This window comes from Gambusia affinis, linkage group LG02 (genome assembly GCF_019740435.1).
Source record: "Gambusia affinis linkage group LG02, SWU_Gaff_1.0, whole genome shotgun sequence".
Classification (NCBI taxonomy): domain Eukaryota; kingdom Metazoa; phylum Chordata; class Actinopteri; order Cyprinodontiformes; family Poeciliidae; genus Gambusia; species Gambusia affinis.
In genome coordinates, this window is record NC_057869.1 from 30,803,765 (window position 1) to 30,824,229 (window position 20,465).

Here is a 20,465-nt window from a genome sequence, read left to right on the forward strand (position 1 = left end):
TGGTCCTCCTCCGCCTCCTCCTCCTCCTCATGTACATTATTACAAACAAGGGAGACCCAATCAAGCGCGTATCTCATCGATTCGCGCACTCACGCACGCACGCGCGCGCGCACAGACACACGTTGTTGTGAAGGGCGCGCGCGCCCATGCTGACTGAATGACTTGCCCCTCAGCAGACGTTTCAAAGCGCTTTCGGACAAAATCGCGGAGCAGCCTCCACCGCCACCTCCTCTGTCCTCTGAAACAGGGGAAAAAAAAGCTTCACGTGGCTCCTTTTATTATTCTTTTTTCTGAATGAATGGATGTGTACGAGCAGCTCTCAGGCATGTTTCAGCTGTTGACTCTGACTCTACCTGAGAAAACCTATGGACGGTGATTCAGAGGATCAACCTGTGAAGTAAGTGTGGATCTCCGTTATCTTTTCTTAAAAAAAGGGGGATTTATTTATTTAATGAGATTAAAAATGTCTTCTTCAACAGAATCCCGGCTCATGCTGGTCAGCCATCGGTGTGTTTTTGGTGAATAAAACTGTATTCTTGTGTCCGGTGTGAATGTCCGAGGAAGGGAGGGGGCCGGGGGGCTTCAGGGATAAATCGGAGGCTAGAATAAGACAGGAGATGTCAGAAAGAGAGTGAGAGGGGTAGAGCCTACTAGGTGGAGGCAGAGGGGAGTGAGAGACGGAGAACTGCCTATCAGCGGCGGAGAGGCGCAGGGTTTCAGTTGTGTCAGCGCTTGATGTGTGGAGCTTCTCTTGTTTGCGGACTCTTGACTGACGCAATCATCTGTTGTTTTTTTTATCCCCTCCAGCTCGCCTGTTGCCGCCTCCGACACAGAGTAAACCCGGAGGATCGCAGGGAGGCACAAAGCGCCGTTTTTCCCTCTTCCTACCGCCAGAGGATCCGCCGCTCCGTCAGGTCCATCGGAGCCGGAGCCGGAGCAGAGCGAGGCGCCGGCGGGGGGGAGGCAGCGCGACCGAGCGACCGCCACGCGGAGCTCCTGCTGCCGCTGCTGGGGCGCTCTTTCCTCATCCTGTTTTTTTTTTCTTTTCTTCTTCTTCTTCTTTATTTCTCGAAAACTGCGCCTGTTCCTCTACCTTCAAACACACTCCCACCTCGATCTATGTGGGAGCCGTGAGAGCGCAGCCAAGCGGGGGGAGAAACTGGATCAAAGCTCCTTCGGATAACCCCCCCGACCCCCACCCCCCAACACACACACACACACACACGCACACACACACACACATACACGCACGCACGCACTCCACCACCTCCCCGCAGCCTCGTTTCATCGTGGCCAGAGACGACTTCCCTGCCGGGCCCCCGAAGCCGACATGCCGCGGAGGAAGCAGCAGGCGCCCCGGCGCGCCGCAGGTACGTGCTGGCTTTTGTTTCGCATGTTTTAAAACTATTACCCCCCACGCCCCCCCCCCCCCCCCAACTCACCTCTTCTACCCCCCACCTCCGCAGCTCTGGGGTTCACCCTCCTTCATGTTTTTATTATTTTGTTGATATTTAAACAACTGTGAGTAGTTTAGCAAGACTCTATAACAGCCAAAAAAGAAAAAAAAAAGAAAAAGAAAAACAAAACAAAGAAAAAGCAATTTTGTGAAAACACTGGTCAGACTAAAACTACGCCGAAATGCAAAAGTATGAAACAACACGCATTTCCGCTCTTTTTGGTGAGAATCTGTTAATTGGACGAGGTGAGGCTCCGGATGTTACCTGGTGCTGCATGGGGACGTTTTTTTTTTTTCTACATCCTTTTATTTATTTATTTATTTAATTTTTTTTATTGTTCACTTTGTTTTAAGGAAACAGCTTGAACAAACAGATGCTTGCTCTTTTTTCCATTTTCACATTCAGAAATCATGGCTTGTTTATATTTGAGAGAACTGTTAATTATAGAGCTCCTGCCCCGCTGCTTTTCCTAAAAGGTCACAGGTCACCTGGGAGCATCTGTCCTTTCCAAAGTCCCAGTGTGATGGAAGTTTTTTGTCTTGTTTTTCCTCCACCTCTCTCTCTTTTCCCACAGAAAGTTGGAATCATTTACAGTTTTGGGTTTTTCTGCTTATACATATTGACTTAGTGATGAAGGATCTACAGTAGAGGTTCGCTCGATCCCTCGGCTCAACGTAAACACACTTCTTTGATGCTTGGATTTCTTTTAAGATGCTAGTTATTGTTCCAAATTGTATCTATTTTTTTTTCTTTGAATGAAAATGCACTTTTTTTATTCGTTCTTTTAAGCAGAAATCTTTTACTTTATTTTAAGGTCATAAAATCCTTTAGAAGTATTTTACCATATTTTATTTTCTTTATTGATAATTTAATCTAAAATCACACTGATATTTCAGCATCTTCGTGTTTCTGTCTTTTGCTTCGGAGAAAGTACTTTTTTTTTTTTTTTTTGATCCAGTAAAGATTATTTCCTGCCCCGAGGGGCAGGAGAGTAAACAGGGTGGAGATTGGGGGAGGTGGAGGCCTTTAATGGACCAATTGCCACCTTTGCCTTGATGTCTGATTGATCACCTGTCATCTGTCTGTGCCTTTGATCTGCTCCTGCCCAATAAGTGTTAATAAATCAGCCTTCGCTCCTCCCTGTCCCTTGGTGAACTCCCCTGGCAGGACAAACGGGCCTTCTCAGGTCCAGTCAGTCACTTCCAACTGAGCATATCTTTTTTTTTATTATTATTATTTTGTTTTATTTCCCTCTACTTTATGTGTGTCCCACAGTCCTGTGCTATGTAGGCCGCTACATGCTGATGAGCACTCAGACTTCTACTAAAACCCAACTATTAGCGTCAGTGGAAAGAGCAGGGCTGCTTTTGCTCCATCAGAGGAGCCGTCACAGAGACTTTGTTTCATATTTGATTTAATTGTCTGCCCTCTGACAGCCACATTCATCAACGGCCCTAATGGTCAATCAGACGTTGGCACGGAGACACACACTCATGTGTGGACACACACACACACACACCCACACTGAGGGAGTCTTATGCATTGTCAGTCTGGAGACTTGCTTGATCAAAATGTTTTAGTCCTAATGGACACAGTGGGTGGGGGTGAAGAAATGACTGAAAGGATGGATGGATGGATGTGCAGAAAGAGGACTGCTGCAGTGAGAGGAAAATGAGAGGATTTCTTTAAGGGAAATAAGGAAGACATGAGGCAAAAGGAGGAGTTTCAAACCAAGCCTTCCTTTCTTCTCTACTCCTCATCTCTCTCTCTCTCTTTCTTTTTCTCTCTCTCCTCTCTCTCACCCCAGCTGCAAGCTGTAAGCTTGTGCCGCACAAAGAACTGATGACAAACTGATTGCGCTTCGGTAATGGCAACAGTTAGAAAAGGAATGCAAATGATAGGTCTTGATTAGGACTTTCTTTCTTGTTTGTTTAGATTTTTCACGGTCCTTCTCGTTCATGTGAGAGCTGTTCGGATTTTTAGATTTGACCACATGTGGTGTGCTGGACCTCCTCACCACCACAAACACCCCCCCGCCCCCCACACACACACACTTCCTGCCCAGGTGTTGCAGCGCGTCCAGCCAGCTAAACAGAGAAGTTGTTTTGCCAGCTTTATTAGCGTTCTCCTAATTAGCCAAGTGTCTGATGGTTCTCCGACAGGCCTAATGATTGGAGATGACAGGCTCAGCACACTTGTCACGCTCACCAATTAAGTGTACTCCATGCCTCCGTGAAATCAACTGCATCTTTCTGTCGCCCTCATCTGGGCCCTTACACTGCCCCCTCTGACAAAGGTGAACGTTGTGGCTTGAGAAGTCTGAAAAAGAATTGAATTTGAATGAGGTAAAAATAATAATGGATCACGCATTTATAAATTCTATACTTTTTCACTTGTTACATTTTTTTAAACAAGAAATCTGGATTTGTAGACAAATATCATTGTTTAGCTTTGATTTGGCACTGTGCAACTTCATTTATTTTGGTTGTTAAAATTTTAAGTTAGTATGTTTTATCTGTGGGTTATTCAAGAGAAATCACAAATTTCACAATTTTTGACCTTTAGTTCACTCATGATCTTAAGGTAATTGTGATTTAAGACGCCAGAAAAGAGCCAGAGTATTTAAAATTCATCTTGTTGCTTTTAACCGGCTGAACAGAATTCACGAGAAACGATCAGAAACGGTGCTGTAATGCAGGAGTTGCGCCAAATTCAGAGCCATCAAAGCCAACAATCATTTGAACATTTTCAAGCCAAATGTTTTGTATTCAAATCTACAAAAGCAAATAGAAATAATAGTAATAAAAAAAGACAAAAATCTAGAATTTTGAGTTGGAAAGGTTTTGGAATCTTGAATGGAAAAATGTGTGGAAACTGGTTCTGTACAATCTCTGGAAAATGATAAAGTCTTTAAACAGCTTTCCATGAGCTCCAGGAACCACTAAGTTAAATTTGGTCTTTAAGGTAAGTTAGAATCCACCCAGCTGTTATCAACACTGACACAGTACAGCTCTGCTCAGAACACCTTAAGCTGTACAATATATCCTCACTGCACATGTCCTGTTTGATACTTTTTAGGCTGTTGTAATTCAAGCAGAACTCACTGACTTTCTGCACATAGCTGCTCCATCGAGCCAGTTTGGTAGCCTTTGCTTGGCCTTGACGTCCTCGTCTGTTGTAGAGTTTAGTCACCTAGAAGCTTAAGTGTGGATGCCTGGAAGATTTGAATTTTAGGCGTCATTCTTATTCCAAGATGTAGACCATAGAAATTTTAATTTCTGTGAAATAATATCTTTATGTTGATTAATTTTAAATAATGCTTTGACTTACATCAAATAACCAAGTAATAGTTTTTTTTTTAGAGTTACTGAGACATTTTCATCTCTATGTAGATTAACAGAGTTTTAATACAGTGATAAATGTCAGATATTTTAATACAACTGATTTAATTATTCCAGATAAAAACAAGTAAAATGGAGCTTTACCACACTGATGAGTTTGGCAGCATTGTGTTGTGTCATGATCCGAGGAACACATCTATAGTAGTACTGCGGTCAGTTCTTGATGATAAAAAAACCCAAAACAACCCAAAAAAAACAACAAAGAACATAAATATTGAAAAAATCTTTATTTTGGAGCAGTATTCAACTTTTGACATAGATGTTCTAAATATACAGTTTCTATAAAGTGTACAACCCTATTTAACACCAGTCCCAGGAAGAGTGGTGCTAGTTGCGTGGAGCCGGTACAGTTCTGTTCAGACCGTGTTCTGGTTTTGAACTGGCCTGTGTTCTGTCACGGTGATTCTTACAGAAACGCATTATGTGTTCCCACACACGCCGTTTTATGAAGAGGGGTATTTATTGTTTCAGTGCTCCTGACAGAACAGGAGAAAAAAAAAAAAAAAAAAAGCTCAGGCACCCATGGACTTTTGTCCTTGGGCTTCAAAGCCAAGCGAGACCAAACAGATCATTGTTACTGTGGAGGAAGTTCCAACATCAAATATCTAGAGCAGTCTGTTTCAGGAATCCTGCTCCGCTTTCATCTGTCCACGTGAGGCCGTGGCTTCACGGGTCTTTCAAATGAAGAATGTTTTAGCAATAGATTGTCTCCGCACGTCGCCATCGCCTTCCGTCGTCGCACAGACCCACCATAGATTGATGACGTTGACATGGGTCATTATTAGCTGCTCAATGACACTTCCCCCTATGTAGAAGATTTTTCACCCAGGTTGATTTCCCAGAAACACCTATCATCAGCATGGTGTCCAGAAGGGCTAAGCATGATTTATGTAAATATTAACACCAAGACAGATTTGCTTCTGTCCAACAGGAGATAGATGGCAGCTAAGGGGGGAAAGCAGCTGATTTCTGTGATTTCTCTGCCTCTGAGTGCGTGCGCAGGCGTGTGCGTGTGTGTGTGTACATTTACAAGTGTGTTTGATTGATTGTAGATGAGAGCGGGAGATTAATCATGCTTGATGTGTTAACGTTGCACTCGCGGTGGATCTAAGTCGAGACGCAGTGGCCCATTTAAATACACTCCCTCACGCAGATTCACCAGAGGGAGAGCGGGAACGCTGGCGCACATGGAGGCCGGCGGATCTTCTCCCGGTTCAGCAGGAACCGGAACACATTCCCAGCAGGGAGACAGGACAGGGAACCCTTTTGGTTCGCCGGAAAAATGCTGAATAACACGACTCTCATTGGATGCTGGCGGCACTTTGCTTCAGAGTTGAACATGAATCCAAATGAGGCTTTCTATAACACATCAGAATTTGAAATCTTCTGTTATTTGAAGCACTTTTATTGAGCAAAAATGCATTTCTGGCACCGTATTCTGCTTCCTGTAAAATAGATGCAGCCCACATGTTTACCTCAAAAACTTACCTTTCTAGTTTAGCCTTTCATATCTCCCTTTCCGGCTGGAAAAAAAAATAAAAATAAAATAAAAAAAGAATTCTAAATATAAATGACTCAGTCTCTGGAACTGGAACACAAGTTAGCCTTTTCAGGATACAGTTTTCAATCAGGCAAAAAATGTTGCAAGCTATGATTTGTTTCTTTCATGGTTTCCCTAACGCTCCTCTACATTTCAAAGAAATGACCTTTAAAGCACAGCAGTAGAAGTCTGTCGTTGGAGTAATGAAATTCAGAGGTTACTCATCCCTGAAAAGAAAGTCGTGTGCTGCAGTATCTAACGAAGTGGACGTGTTCCAGGAGCCTGAAAAAAGCAAAGCTGCTCCAAAATGTAAAAAAAAAAAAAAAAGTTAAAAGTCCATCTCCATTGTTATATTTTTGACGGTAACTGTGGGATGATTCTGAGATGTAAATTTAGAGACAGTGTTTGTTATCTTTTATGTCTGGGTTCAAATAAAAAATTCTTCAAAATTTGATTTAAAATCCTCAAAGCCAAGCTGTTAGTGGAAAATGGACTGAAAAATAGATATTATTTTTGTGTGCGCACATTTATAAAACACTTTTTACACACCATTATATAATTTGGATTTTTTTTTTACTTAATAATGTAATTGAATTCTGAAGAGAAAACTTTGAGAGATATCAAGTGATGACGAGATTTTATGTTACAATATTAAACTAACAGTTGTATTTTTAAATGTTTACATTTGTGTTCATTTATTTAAAATAACTTGAGATCAAATCCTTCCAATATTTGTTCTTTTCAGTATTTAAATATGTAGAAAAGAACATTATAAAGAATAATGAGTCTAAAGTAGACAGGATCTTCCTTAGGACTAAAATGTTATGATAACCATAAAGAAAAATACTATTTTATAGCCTGCAAAAATGAAAATCAAAATGTAAATCATGACCTAATTGGTAACTAAATATCAGAAAGAACAACTGCTAAAATAATACCAATTTCTTTATCATTTATTATTAACACTACAATCACTTTATCCTTAGTAACTGAGCTTTTACTTTTTAATTAAATGGAAGAGAAATATACTACATACAGGCTCACTATGATACTACTCATAATATCTATATTTTCTTTTACAAAATTCTAAGTTTAAATCAATTAGATTCAATCTAAAGACAATGTTCAGCTGGAACAACAGAGCCAAAGAAAGATTAAAAAACCTGACCAATTTAGTAATTATTTTACTAAATGTGCTTAATGTTTATTAAAATGCTTTCAGCAGACTTTCTTTTAAACTTTCTTCATCCTGTTGACAGACGGCGCCCAACAACAAGTGGGGGAAGGGGAAGGGCTACACATGGCTGGAGAAAACTCTGGGCAGTCCTGCACATTATCTGCTGTATTATTAGAATTATTTTAAACCATACAGACAGAGATAATAAGCTTACAGTATGAAGGTCGACATTCACTTTTAAATGAATGCCCAACTTGTGTCCAACTTCTCAAAAAAAGTTATTTTTATATCATTTTCAGCTCTAGATAATTGGAATATGAAGGTTAAAAATCTCATGGAGCCAAAAATAGAGAATGCCACAGTTCCAGATCTACCCTAGACCAAAATAGTGAAATGAATTGAAAGTTGATTAGTTTAGTAATAACATGCTTATTGCTCAGAGTATAATGTCTTTTCTGACCTATGAATTGGAAGTTTATGTGTAGTAAACACTGAGTTCAACAAGTTAGCATTAGCTAGGCTAGGTGATTGTTCATCTCTGGCCAGGAGTGTGCTGAGCATTCCCCCCCCCCACGATAACTGGAAACAGTGTTGCCTTCATAAGAGGGCTGAGATGTGTGTCTCTAGTATCAAAGAAATCTCTTTTTTGTGTCATTACACATATTTCCAGTGAAACTTTTGCTTCATTTAAACCAGCAGGAAATGTAGCAGCCTTTTCTTCAGTTAGCTAAAAGGAATCAACAAGTGGAGTTAGCGGCAGTGCAACGTAGAGCTCGCAGACAACTTTTGACAAAATGAAATTGTAACAGCAACAACAAAATGACAGAAATTTTTAGCAGCTTAGTAACAGTAACTTTTAAACCCCCGAGGTTTAACCTAATACTAACAGCTGTACTTGTTCTAGTGGCACACTTAAAATAAACATTGTTAGAGATAGATCGTAAAAATTAAACAACTCCATCTCTGGTTTTCATCATACGCTTACTGAAACTTATTGTATTTAACGAACGCTTTACATAGAGATCTTTAGCTAAAAACATGCTCTGTTCATTCCACCTCGATGTGCCAGAATCCTTCTCTCAGCCTTACTTTGTGCAGAGTGAGTTTTTTCCCAGGCAGCAAACTGACATGGTGATTTGTTATGCCCCTCTTCTGCTTTTTTCAGCGCTCCTGCCCCACTCTGCCACTCTGAACCAAAAGACAGAGAGAGGAGATATGAAGTGGGGGAACTCTAGCATGGTTGAATATTCTATCATCGCAAAAGACAGAATGGGAATGAGATTGTAAAAAAGATTATGGGCATGGGCAAGTGAAGGTAGAAGTGAATGAAAAAGCAGACAAACGACAATCATTGAGAGAGAGAGAGAAGAGGGAGAGGCTGTGGAGCTTCCTCATATCTCCCCCCTTCCCCTCCATTTCTTGAGGATAAGTGGCTGATGGTTTATAAACAGTGTTTCTTTTCCTCCCTCTCCCAGAATCTTCCGTCATGGCTCCCATTAGGTTGACAGCTGTCAATTAGAGCTCCCTTGGTCTGGCGCACTGCACTTTATTGCAGGCAGTTGATGCTGTCATTTCGCTCCCAGTTTCGCCTTGAGCGTTATCACGAGTGCTCAAACAGTCAATAGCTGATGCATCAGCAGTTATTTCTTAAATTGGCTCACAAGGCTGCATCCTTTTCTCAAACCCCCACCCCCTCTGCCTCTCTACCCCTTCACCCCCAATTCTTTTCCCTCTCTGCTCTGTCTGCCTCCTCCCTGTTCTCTTCTTCCCCAAACATTATTTTTGAGGAGAGCTATGGATTGTGGCTGCATCTGGGTAAGAGCAAATAATTCTGTTTTTGTCATCACAAAGAGACGGCTAACCTCCAATTAAACATTTTAAACATTTTTTTTTTTCAGTGATTTATGAATTTCTGTTTAAATTGATGGAATTAAGTTTGATGAAAGGTGGCATAACTCCATATGCTTTTGAAAACAAACAAACAAAGAAAAAAATCAGTAGAAATAAACCTGTGTTAGCTTTCACTGTGGTCCAACGATACTTAAAGTCTGTGGTAAATCTCTAGGGTTTAAAAGCAGGAAAGAAACAAACATCAACTTCCTGTCTATGCATTTTCAACTTACCGACATCAAAAGTCTGAAAAGTTATGCTGTGAAAGCTAAGTTTCTCTGTCATATTGTTCCTAATCTCTATAGTCCTCTGAATGAGATACCGGAAAAAATACCAGTGTTTTTTTTATTTTTTTTATTTACGAAGAGACCTTTGACCTTTCACCTTTGGTTGCAGTGCACTGCAGGTCAGCTGGTAGAAACTACTACACTTTCTCACTAGGATGACTAAAAGCTCTCCTATACTTCATCTGAAGCAGTCAACTTGCGGTCACATGCTTGCAGACCATTTGTCTTCACACACACCTTTCATACAATGACCCAGACCCTCCGGATAATGGAAGTGGACTAGTTAAAGGAAATTATCGGCTTCAACTATGTTTCCGCAACATAACTACATGCATGAGGGATGATTTCGACAGTTTGGATGAAGTGTGGGAGAGCTGTAAATTGAGTTGAAGTGGGACTGTTTATGTTTTTTTTGTGAGTGTTTAAGACCGATTAGGTAATAATTAATATATATTAATTAATATATATCCATCAATATATATTACTGACACTATATTTTTCTTATTCAGTTGTCAGTTGTCAAGATCTCACATCATCTCATGCCTTTTATGGTCTAATGTCGAGTGAAATGCCTGCACAGAACGAGACAATAAATAGGACACACTAAACTCGGCTTTTCTCTTTCTCCTCAGCCTCATTATCAGCCTCACCTACTGTAGATTCATCAGTCAGTCATGTTTATTTGTATAGCACATTTCGGCAGCAAGGCAAGGTGCTTTACATCATAAAACACAAACGCTCCACGTCTTTGAGTTTGGAAGTCCTCCTAGCCATAACCCTAAACTTTAGCTCCCTCCACAGATTCTTTATCATTTTTAGTTCTGGAATTCAACAAGGTCACACCAAAGCAGTTATGCTATTTCCAGTCAGAAGAAGAATATTAGCAAAAATAAATAAATAAATAAAACCTTAATCTCCCATGGATATGAATAATTTAAGGGTTAACTGTGTTTATAAAACTTTCATAAAACTTACCCCTGCCAAATGCTTTTACAGCAGTTGGCTATTACAGCATTTGGCAGAGAGAAAACTGGTATTCTTCAGAGTCGCATAAAACAGTAGGCAAACTTACAACGGTTATTGTGAAGAATATAATTTCTAATTTGATAATATTAGCAGGCTACATGCTAGCCTACACTCTACTGTGTAATGCATGGTGACTGCCAGTACAGTCCCTCTGGAGCCGGGGTCTGCTACTGCTCCGGCTCTTTGGCTCTTACAAACCTTGACTAAAAACAATGAAGACACAATAAAAGTTTTGAAAATAGACATAATCTGTGTTTTTCAGGGAACAATTGCATTTAATTTCTACATCATATTGACACTATTTATATCTCTTTTTCTTGTTATTGAGCTGGAATCTATGTACACATATCAACATCCCATATTAGAAAGTGTAGCCATCATCTTTTTGGAAAAGGTGTTATGGTTTTCACCCTAAAAAACAACGAAAGTTAAGAATAAAATGGTTGCTCTTTAGATAATTACAACAGATTTAATGCAGTAGATATATACCACAAATTATAAGATGTCTTTTTGAATTGGCTTGATAATATTTGTTGCTCTTGACCCGTTTTGTTTAGCAGGACTGAGGAGACAAATGGCTCTTTGCTGCAGAGCCCTTCCCTAAAACTTTCTCTTTTTCTTTACTAAAGGAACTTTAATGTATGAGAACAGTATGCTGAACATATCTGTGGTTTTAAAAACAGATGTTTTTAAAATTGTGACATGGGACCTGGAGCTCTAGTGCAATGCGGAGGACAGAGGAGAATTGTAAGTGTGGAACCATGTAAAGGCAGAAATGACATTCCGTTGTGTAAATAAGATATATTACATAAGGCTAAAAGGTCATCTTTAATAATGCCCATTATGATCTGCTGCCATAAAGAAAATAAAATAATTTTGACCTTTAAAATGAAGGTAAGAGATGGTGTTAGGATTCACACATCTTAAGATGGACATCATCGCCTGTTATCTCTTGGAGATCTACTGAGAAGTCGCCTCTCTAGTCCTCCTGAAGTCTCAGTAGGTCATTATCTCCCATAATCATCAATGCTAAAATAACAGCAAACCCACAACATTTCTCATGCTACGGAGAAATAAATGTGTCAAAATGTGTGAAGCCTGTATGGTAGAACACTGTTGTATTTAATCAGTAACACTGCATTAAAGCTGACATTTATAGCTGCAGAAAAATGTAAAGTAAGACTTTTAAAAAAAGTTACAAGGAGTCTTTTCATGTCTGTGATTTTTTTATGCCATCGAGACACATTTCATTTTTAGATGTAATAACTAGAGTACTGAAAATGAAAGAATGCATGTGGAAGTATCATTTCCAATATTAGTACCTTATTTTTTGAAGCTGTGAAATTAAAAGTTATATCAATTGTATATTTATGAATAAAGCTTTTTCTTTTTTTTTTTTAAAAAAAGGAGAATGAAATTAAAAAGACAGAGATGTAGATGTTAAATAAAAACAATATAACAATTTGTAAGCGGAGCATTACTGTACGAAGTTTAGGAAGTTTTTAACAGATTGATAATATTTTTTTACTTTTAGATTATTCAATGTTAAATCTATAAGATATAGCACACAACTAAAGCCATCATGTTCTCTCCAGAGATAGTTTGCTTTCTATTTTTAGTTTTCTGAATTCTGTTTTAAATCGTCACCATGTTTCTTTTCACCTAAAGAAATATGGTGATTCTAGACATGGCAAGAATGACTATGTCTAGTCAGTATTTCTATATTTGAAATAGAAATGAAACTAGAGAATGCACTGTGTTTGCATCCAATTGTCAGGTGATTTTTGAGCAAAAGTTTGAAATGTCACATAAAGTAATAACAAATAGTGAATTAGGTATATGTCCATCTATTTTTGACTGTAATAAACAATATGTAGAGCGTGCAAATTAGCACGGACCAAACATCTCAGGAAAATGGAGAGAGCCCTCCTCTCTTATGTTTGGACTTTGAAATCTCTCATGCATCTGTTAAGGCTCAAACCCACGAGTGGATGGGACAGTTTGCTGCATCAGAACTTATTTGGCAAATGAGTTTCCTTCTCTCCTTTTGTGCATTAAATATTTCAGAAAATCCAAAAACCACCTCAAGTGAGCTAAAAAAAAAACTTTTTTTGTAAAATTGAGGAAGTTGTTTTGAATTTTGTCATTTCCATCAAGCTTTTCTAATGTGATACTGAAAAATGTGCACATATATATATATATATATATATATATAAACATTGATGGAAACACGGCTAATGTCCTCCAGGTATTCCAATCACCGGCCAGTTGGACTGTGAATCTCTGATGACGGGCGCACGGCAGAATCAGACGTACCAGATATTTCTGCGCTCTTACTGGATAAAATACTGGGAACATTTTGGCTTTAATCACTTCTAAAAGCAGAAGCATCGTTTTGGTGGTCCATCAAGTAGCAGCTCTTAACTCTTAAGAAGACAAACGGCCTCTGCTTGTGGTTAACTCGGGTCTGTTCCATGTACTTCCTGTCATGTTCAGCCGAGAGGGAGTTACACACAGAGGGACTCATGAACTCTTAAGAAACAGCAGTGCTGCTTGGAGGATGAGCTTTCCTAAAGTGTGTGTGTGTGTGTGTGTGCGCCTGTGTGTGTGTGTGTGCATCTTTTGAGTGTCATCTGGGCCTGACTCCAGGTCTGGGTTTTTCTTCTTCTTCCCCTCGGTGGGGGTTGCCTTTATGTCTGCAGAGCGTGCATGTGTATCAGTGCACGCACTGCAGACAATCAGAAGGCTTTACCTCGCTTTCCCACGGAGGATTTGGTGGAACCTAGAAAAGACTGGCAGCCATCAGTCTTGTTTATGTGTGTGCGTGTGGGCGTGTGTGTTTGTGTGTGTGTAACAGTGCTCGTGATGAAAGGCAGGGGAGCCAACAAGAACCCATATGAGGCTCTGGTAATCAGGGCCAGCCGGAGTTGACATCCTTCTCAGACTGACAGCTCCTTCCTCCTCTCTCTGCATCCACACCCCCCGGCCCCACACGCACGCACACACGCCCACACACACACACGGCTCTGTATGTACTTTATATAAATGCCACCGTTAGTCTCTGGCCACAGATCCTTTTCTTCTTTCTTGTTTCAATTGTTGGGAATCCTCTCACACTGTGTGTCAGCATGGCCGGGTGTGTGCGTGTGTGTGTGTGTGTGTTTCAGACCTGGTTGTGTTGGAAATCTTTTGGCCCCACAAGGCTGTGCTAAGAAATGTGTGCGTAAGGAAAGTGGCTTGCTTACTTCTGCAGGTGGATTTCTGCGTTCTTTGGGAGGCAGATGATAGAGAGAGGAAGAGAGTCAACCGGCTGAAAAAAATAAAAAATAAAGTGTGAGAGATGAGAGAAGAGGGGAAGAAGGCTGTTTTATTTTATACTGTGAGGGCCTGTTGCTAATTAATGTTTCTTGGTCGGTTTCTGTCGGAGCTGAGTAATGTTTTTGATCTTTATGCCTGATAACTGCATACCTAATGAGATTTCAAAGCTGGTGGAGATGGGAGTTGCTGCTCCCTGCAATTATTGACAGATGCCTTTTCTCCGCCACTGGCTGCCGCGCCATAAATCCTTCCTCAGTAATGAGCTTGAGAAGTGCCACCCTGCCAGTGAGCTAATGAAACCGAGCGGGAGGGGGTGTAGGGGGTTGTATGCGTGTGTGCGTGCGTGTCCTTGTGTGTGTGTATGGGTGTGTGCATGCCTGAAAAAGAGTGCATCACACTCCTCTGACACATTTTTTTCTCTGTAAATGCACTCTGCAGATGTCAGCCACCTCGCCTGGTAGCGACAAAGAGAGAAAAAGAGTCAGGAGAGAGATAGTCAGTGAGTAAATGTGTGTGTTGGGTGGAGGGGGCGCCCTGTTTCTCCACTTTATGAGAAGTTTGAGGTTGCAGTGGGCTGGTGTTTGGGGGTGGGGGGGTTCAGGTTACAGCCTTTAACTGAGGCTATTTGTCTGTTTTATTTGAAATACTAGTAACCTTGTTTCCAAATGGGCCTGTGAGCTGTGCTTTTCACATCCCCTCCTTTTCTATTTTTCTTTTTTTTTCCCTCCCATCACCAACTCCTGTCCAGCGAGTGCAAAGGTTACCACATAAAGAGAGAGCAGAGGCGTGTGGCATTGGAGAGAGAATCCATGTTGAGAGACTAAAACTTGCCGCGGTAGAAAAAAAAAAAAGAAAAGAAAAAAAAAAGATCCCCCTCGGTGTGTGTCTGGTGTGGACTGGAGCGCAGCTTTAGACTCCTCTCTGGTGCGGCGTGCATTCCTGGATGCGTGTGTTCGGAGTTTTCCAGAAAACCAGAAGAGGAGGGCAGGCCGCGGACAAGCAGTGACTCTGCCAAACAGTTGATTTCCCCCTCTCATCGTCGGCACCATACATCACAGACCCACCCTTCTCTTCTGACACGCTGACGTGTGTCATTTATCAAACAGGGCCTTGCCAGGGCCTCACATGTGTGGTTGTGTGGGTGTGTGTGTGGGTAAGGTGGGAGGGGTGTGTTTTTGTGTGTGCACATTAGCACATATGTGTGCCTTAGTGGTCTTCCCTTCTTGCCTCTGAGGTCTTCCAGGGGAGGAGTGAGGAATGAAAAGTGAGGAGGAGCAAGAGAAACGGAGAGGAAGAGGGTGATTATTGGTTGAATGCATGAGTAACAGAATGAGAAGGGATGGAGGAGAAGAAAGAATCAGTCACATGTTCACAGAAATGATTTTCTTTATCGCCTGTGCGAGATCTGGGAGGAGATTGAAAAAAAAGTATTTAAATGTTTAAGTATTGCTATCAAGGAGGAACAGCTTGACAATAAATCAATAACAATATATATTGTGATTGACTTGATCAGTTTTCATAAATAATATGTTTGGTAAAACTTTTATTGTTCAGTATATAGAATATTCACTGAACTCTGATCCAGAACACATTCCCACATCCCCACAGCATTCTGGGGGATGTAGGCAGAGGAAAAGGCTTTGGCCAGTCAACCTCTCACAGTCAGCTAAGCTGCCTGGGTGGTATCAACTAACTCACTCACTGTTTGGTTATCTAGCAACAACCCCTTGTGTAATTTACGCAGCAGCAGTTTGAGGTTTCACCAGCCTGACTTAAAAAAAAACAAAAAACAAAAAAAAACAACAAAAGTGTGGAGTGAAAACTGTGGATAAAACAGGACAGGTTGCACCAGCAGTTTGGCTGTGTGTCAAATACTTTGAACTAATTATGAATTATTGAGATCGACTGATATGAAATGCTTGTATTGTGATATGCTGTTTAGCCATATCATCCAGTATTAGAAAGATACAGTTTGCTGTTCCAACAATTGAAAGTTCTTTTAAAGAAATACTCAAAAAACATCTATCTATCTGTCTGTCTATCTATAAGTATATGTTCAGTAAGTTTAAGTATTTGATCAATATCTTTGCGTTATACTGTAAGAAATACATGCTCAAGATACATTTTACAGTTATAATGCTTATTTGTGTTGTAACATTTTTAACAATATAAATATTTCCTTTTCTTGCTTCCTTTTATAAATTTTTAAAACTAAAATGAATACCATTACATTGTGGCATTTTTATTCAACGTGAACATACAGTGGGAATCTCATACTGGCCCGTGTTTACACAGTACTGTACGTGTGTGAGTGACTGCAGTACAGCAACTTTAAATTTTCACACTCATATTTCAGAGGACAAATGAATATAGATTCCTGACTGTGGCTCCGATAATCTCTTTGATTCGAATTCATACACATTCATGTTTTTGTGACCTAATGGGTGTTTGCAGGCATGCGTCCGTCATGTCTTATGTAACATACGCACACACACTTCCAACTGCTTGTACAAGTCTCCCCTATGGGTTCAGCTCCTGTGGTCAGTCGGTTTCTCGTTCTCTTCACTTCTCCATGATTCAAAGGGAACCTTTACAGAAGATGGATGCTCCTTAAAAAAGAGCCTGTTGATGGATATAAGTCTGGCCCACCATTCATCACAGCTGTGTTATTTAGACCGGGTAGCGCCACAACTGTAACCTGAGCCACCGCAATGAACGTGTGTGTAGTACGTGTGTTTCGTGTGTGGAAGAGGCAGGAGATGTGAGAGGGAGATGGTTGGGGTCTGAACTAACAGAGAGAGATCAAAGGACGTGCAGGAAAAAAAATAAAACATGCTTAACCATATTCTGGTTTAGAAGACTGGAAGAATCGGTCCGATTTGTAGAAAAATCGGTTCACATCTGTGCCAGTGAGGGTTATGTAAAGGTTTGTAGTTCGACAACATGCACCAGACGTCACGGCATCAGGAGTGGAGCAGTGTGAGTCCGAGTGTCCAGCAGCAAGTCAACAGAGTCAGCGGATAGATTCACCTTGTAGGTTCACTGGACAGAACAACCATGGAGTTAGAGAGTCCCATGAGCCTGGATTGATCCCAGTCGGACAGCATTGAGGGGCGTGCAGGTCACAGCAGGCCAGAGGTGGATCTGAAGACGTAAGAATAAATCAAGTTCATCACTGCATAATAATAGGGTCTTACTGGGAAGATAAGCTTTCAATAGCAATCATTCTGATCCAGTCATACAGAGCAAATCCACGTCAAGTGTAATCTCACCCACCTAGTATTCACTGATTCACCTATTCTTGGATTTTTTTGTGGAACTTTCTTCATCTTAATCTTTAAACCATAGTCAGCGATTACAATAGATTTACACATTTATTTCCACTCCAGTTTTCTGTCTGTAGAATTTGTTAATGTAAATCATGTGTCTAAAATCTTCAGTTTGTCTGTTTATTTGCTTTAGCAATGCAACTTTCAGACTCTTTTCATACTCATCTTCTGATCTTACACCTAAATGTGTCTAAAGAACTTTGTACCAGAAATCAGTATTAATTGGTGATGTGACTATGAATTTTTTTTCATGGAGTTACAGGTTTGTAATCAATCCATTAATACCAGTTCTTCACATTTCAATTGATAACTATGTATGAACAACATAAGCACCATTTTCAATAATAATAATAAAAAAATATTTACATATGATGCAGCTAAATTGCTGAATAGACAGACTTTATGAGCTCAAATTTTATTTTCAATTATTTATGTTATTCAACCATCAGATTGGTGCAAACTGTTATTCTACTCATTCAGCTTCCAATCATTTCAGGAAGGCCTGATCATTCATTCTTTAGAAATGTGAACACTGACGTTAGCGTTGGAGACGCCTGTGCTGCTGCTACATGTTTTGCATTGAGATGCTACTTTAGGCTTGAATAACTGCGCTGACAGGCTAACTCCTTTTAGCACAACTTGAACACAACAGTAGTCTTTTACAGCATCCCAGATTGGTTTATTAAGTGGAAATTAAACACCAGTGGACCAAGAGAAGCAGCTTTGTTGTCCATCTCTGTAGTTTGTGTTTTTGCATCAGATTTACAGAAACACGTGAATACAAATGTTCTGTCTGGAACAATAATGGAAAATTTTAGTGCTTTAGAATAAAAGTAATTAACTCATCAAAATGATTGTGTTATTATTATTTTTAAATTATAATAATTGTACTTTGGTACGCATTCACAGTAAGTTTGTAATGCTAAGTTGACATTGAACGTATTTGAAAGACCAAGAGAAGATTTTACTACTTTGTTTTGATTTATTATTGAGATATATATTGAACAGAAAAATATATGTTTTATATTTGAAACAAGCCATTTTCTGGTTAATTTAATTATTCACTTATTGTTTTCTCCATTTTGGGTATTTTATATAATAATATATTTTGTTGATTATCAAGTGCCGTTGGTGTTTGATAATGCCACTTAATTATTGCCTTCATAAAGCCTTTACAATTCTGATTCATGCTTTCACCTAAACCCTAATAAATTCCTGAATAAAGACGGTGTATGATCATGTCAAACGGAAGGAACAAAGAGCTTTTGTCACCAACAGAAACAGCATCAAGCTGTTTTGAATTCAAACATTTTGGATTCCCAGATATTCTCCCTCTTTCCTGTCCACAGCTCCGTCCCTCCATCCTCTTCCCGCTTCCCAGATTTCTATAGCGCCCAGGCAGACGTGGTGATTTATTGTGGCCATCCATCTCTACCACTCATCCATCACCGGCCGGTTGCTAGGCAATCATGGCAGCAGCTGTTTGCTTTTGAGTTCGACGGAGGGGCCGTCAGTCAGAGGCGGCAGGTGAAAAGCATTACCAACACGACGTTGTCACGCCGAATAATTAATCAAGGGCGGGAAAGATAATTAAAAAGATATGACCCACGCTGACTTGGTCGTTGGTTTGCCCAGGAGAAGAGGGGAAGTTTGGGGCAGAGGGTGGTGAGGGGTGGAGAACTTCAACATTGTCACTGCTTTGCAATATTATGTTCAAATTTGTTCTAGTTTCTTTAAGAGCTATCCCAAACTCCCCTCCTTCACACAATCTTGTATTTGACCTCTTCTTTCCCTCGTGATGGAGTGGAATAAGTGAATGCTGTTAAAAGTGGCACACATTTAATTAATTAGGAGAAGATGGGAAGGAAGAAATGAGAGGAAGGATTAAAAAGAAGGCCTGGCAGAGGGAATAAAAGAGCTCCTCGAAGTGATGGGAATTCATCTGTCATCCCCGGTTTCACTTGCACAGCAAAATGCAAAAAACTGGACAGAGAAAATCACCTGCCTTGTTTTATTTCTGGGGAGTTAAGTGTTACTTTGTCATTTTACTCCTCTGTAGATGAAATGTGGACACATGACAAAAACTATGTGTGTCTCAGCTAGGGAAAACATTAAAGCATCTGTATCCGTGTATCAGTTCTGATAGACTTCAGTTCTGAATAAGTGGGTGTGTGTGTGTGTGCGTGTGTGGGTGTGTGTGTGTGTGTGTGTGTGTGTGTTCACAGTGTTCAGATGCACCAGAACAGGGTCAGTTACTTTTACTCCCATGTTGTTTTATTTATCTTTCATTCAGAATCCACTGACAATCTGAGAATTAATTGTCAATATTCTAAAAAACCCCAAGTCATCAGATAATTATTAGGTACATTAATCAGAATGTACATGATGTAATCAGTTTCACACATGTTTCACAAAGCATAAAGTGTAGCATTTTGTTAAATAATAGATATTTTTGAGTTGCTAATGCAATATTTAAGTTGCAATAGCTGTTGTACATATGTATGGTACATGTGAAATCTGTATTGGTCATATGGCTGAAATTTCTTGATGGTAATTTTGGAACATAATTTTTATGGAAATATGTCTTTCTATGCTATTTAGAAGGCAGGGAGATATTCACTACTCTCATATAAAAATCTTGTCAAAGTGACTGACAAGATTTGTTTGAAGTGCTAAATGAACTGAGTAATTTGAATTTGCTCAGAAAGACAACACTAACTTTTTTAGCACATATGTCCTGTCCAAATTTTGCCCAAATGTTGGTTCATTTCACAAATCACAAACACATTTCAAACACATTACAGACTATGTCTGAATCTGTAGAGTTTGACTTCTACAGACTCAGACATATTCCATCCTTTCACTTTTTTGTTGTCAATTGATTGCCAAAAAGATTTATTTTCACAAGTGGAGCATTACGACTTTGGCTACAATACTCTGATATATTGTAAAAACGTTGTTAGAAATCCCTCTCACTTTTGAACCAGAATTTTATTTTGTAAAGACAAGAACTGTGGATGATTTTTTAGTGTAATTTGGA

The 20,465-nt window shown here is 39.9% G+C and overlaps 1 protein-coding gene across 1 annotated transcript in view; it reads left to right on the forward strand.

Moving 5' to 3' along the window:
• Positions 1–258: 258 nt before the first annotated feature.
• tshz3b (teashirt zinc finger homeobox 3b) overlaps positions 259–20,465 on the forward strand; it is a 45,891-nt gene continuing 25,684 nt past the window's right edge. Inside the window, exons 1-2 of the mRNA XM_044142913.1 lie at positions 259–397; positions 808–1,370. Coding sequence (XP_043998848.1) covers positions 1,331–1,370 — 40 coding nt within the window. The 5' untranslated portion in view covers positions 259–397; positions 808–1,330. The remainder of the gene's footprint in view (positions 398–807; positions 1,371–20,465) is intronic.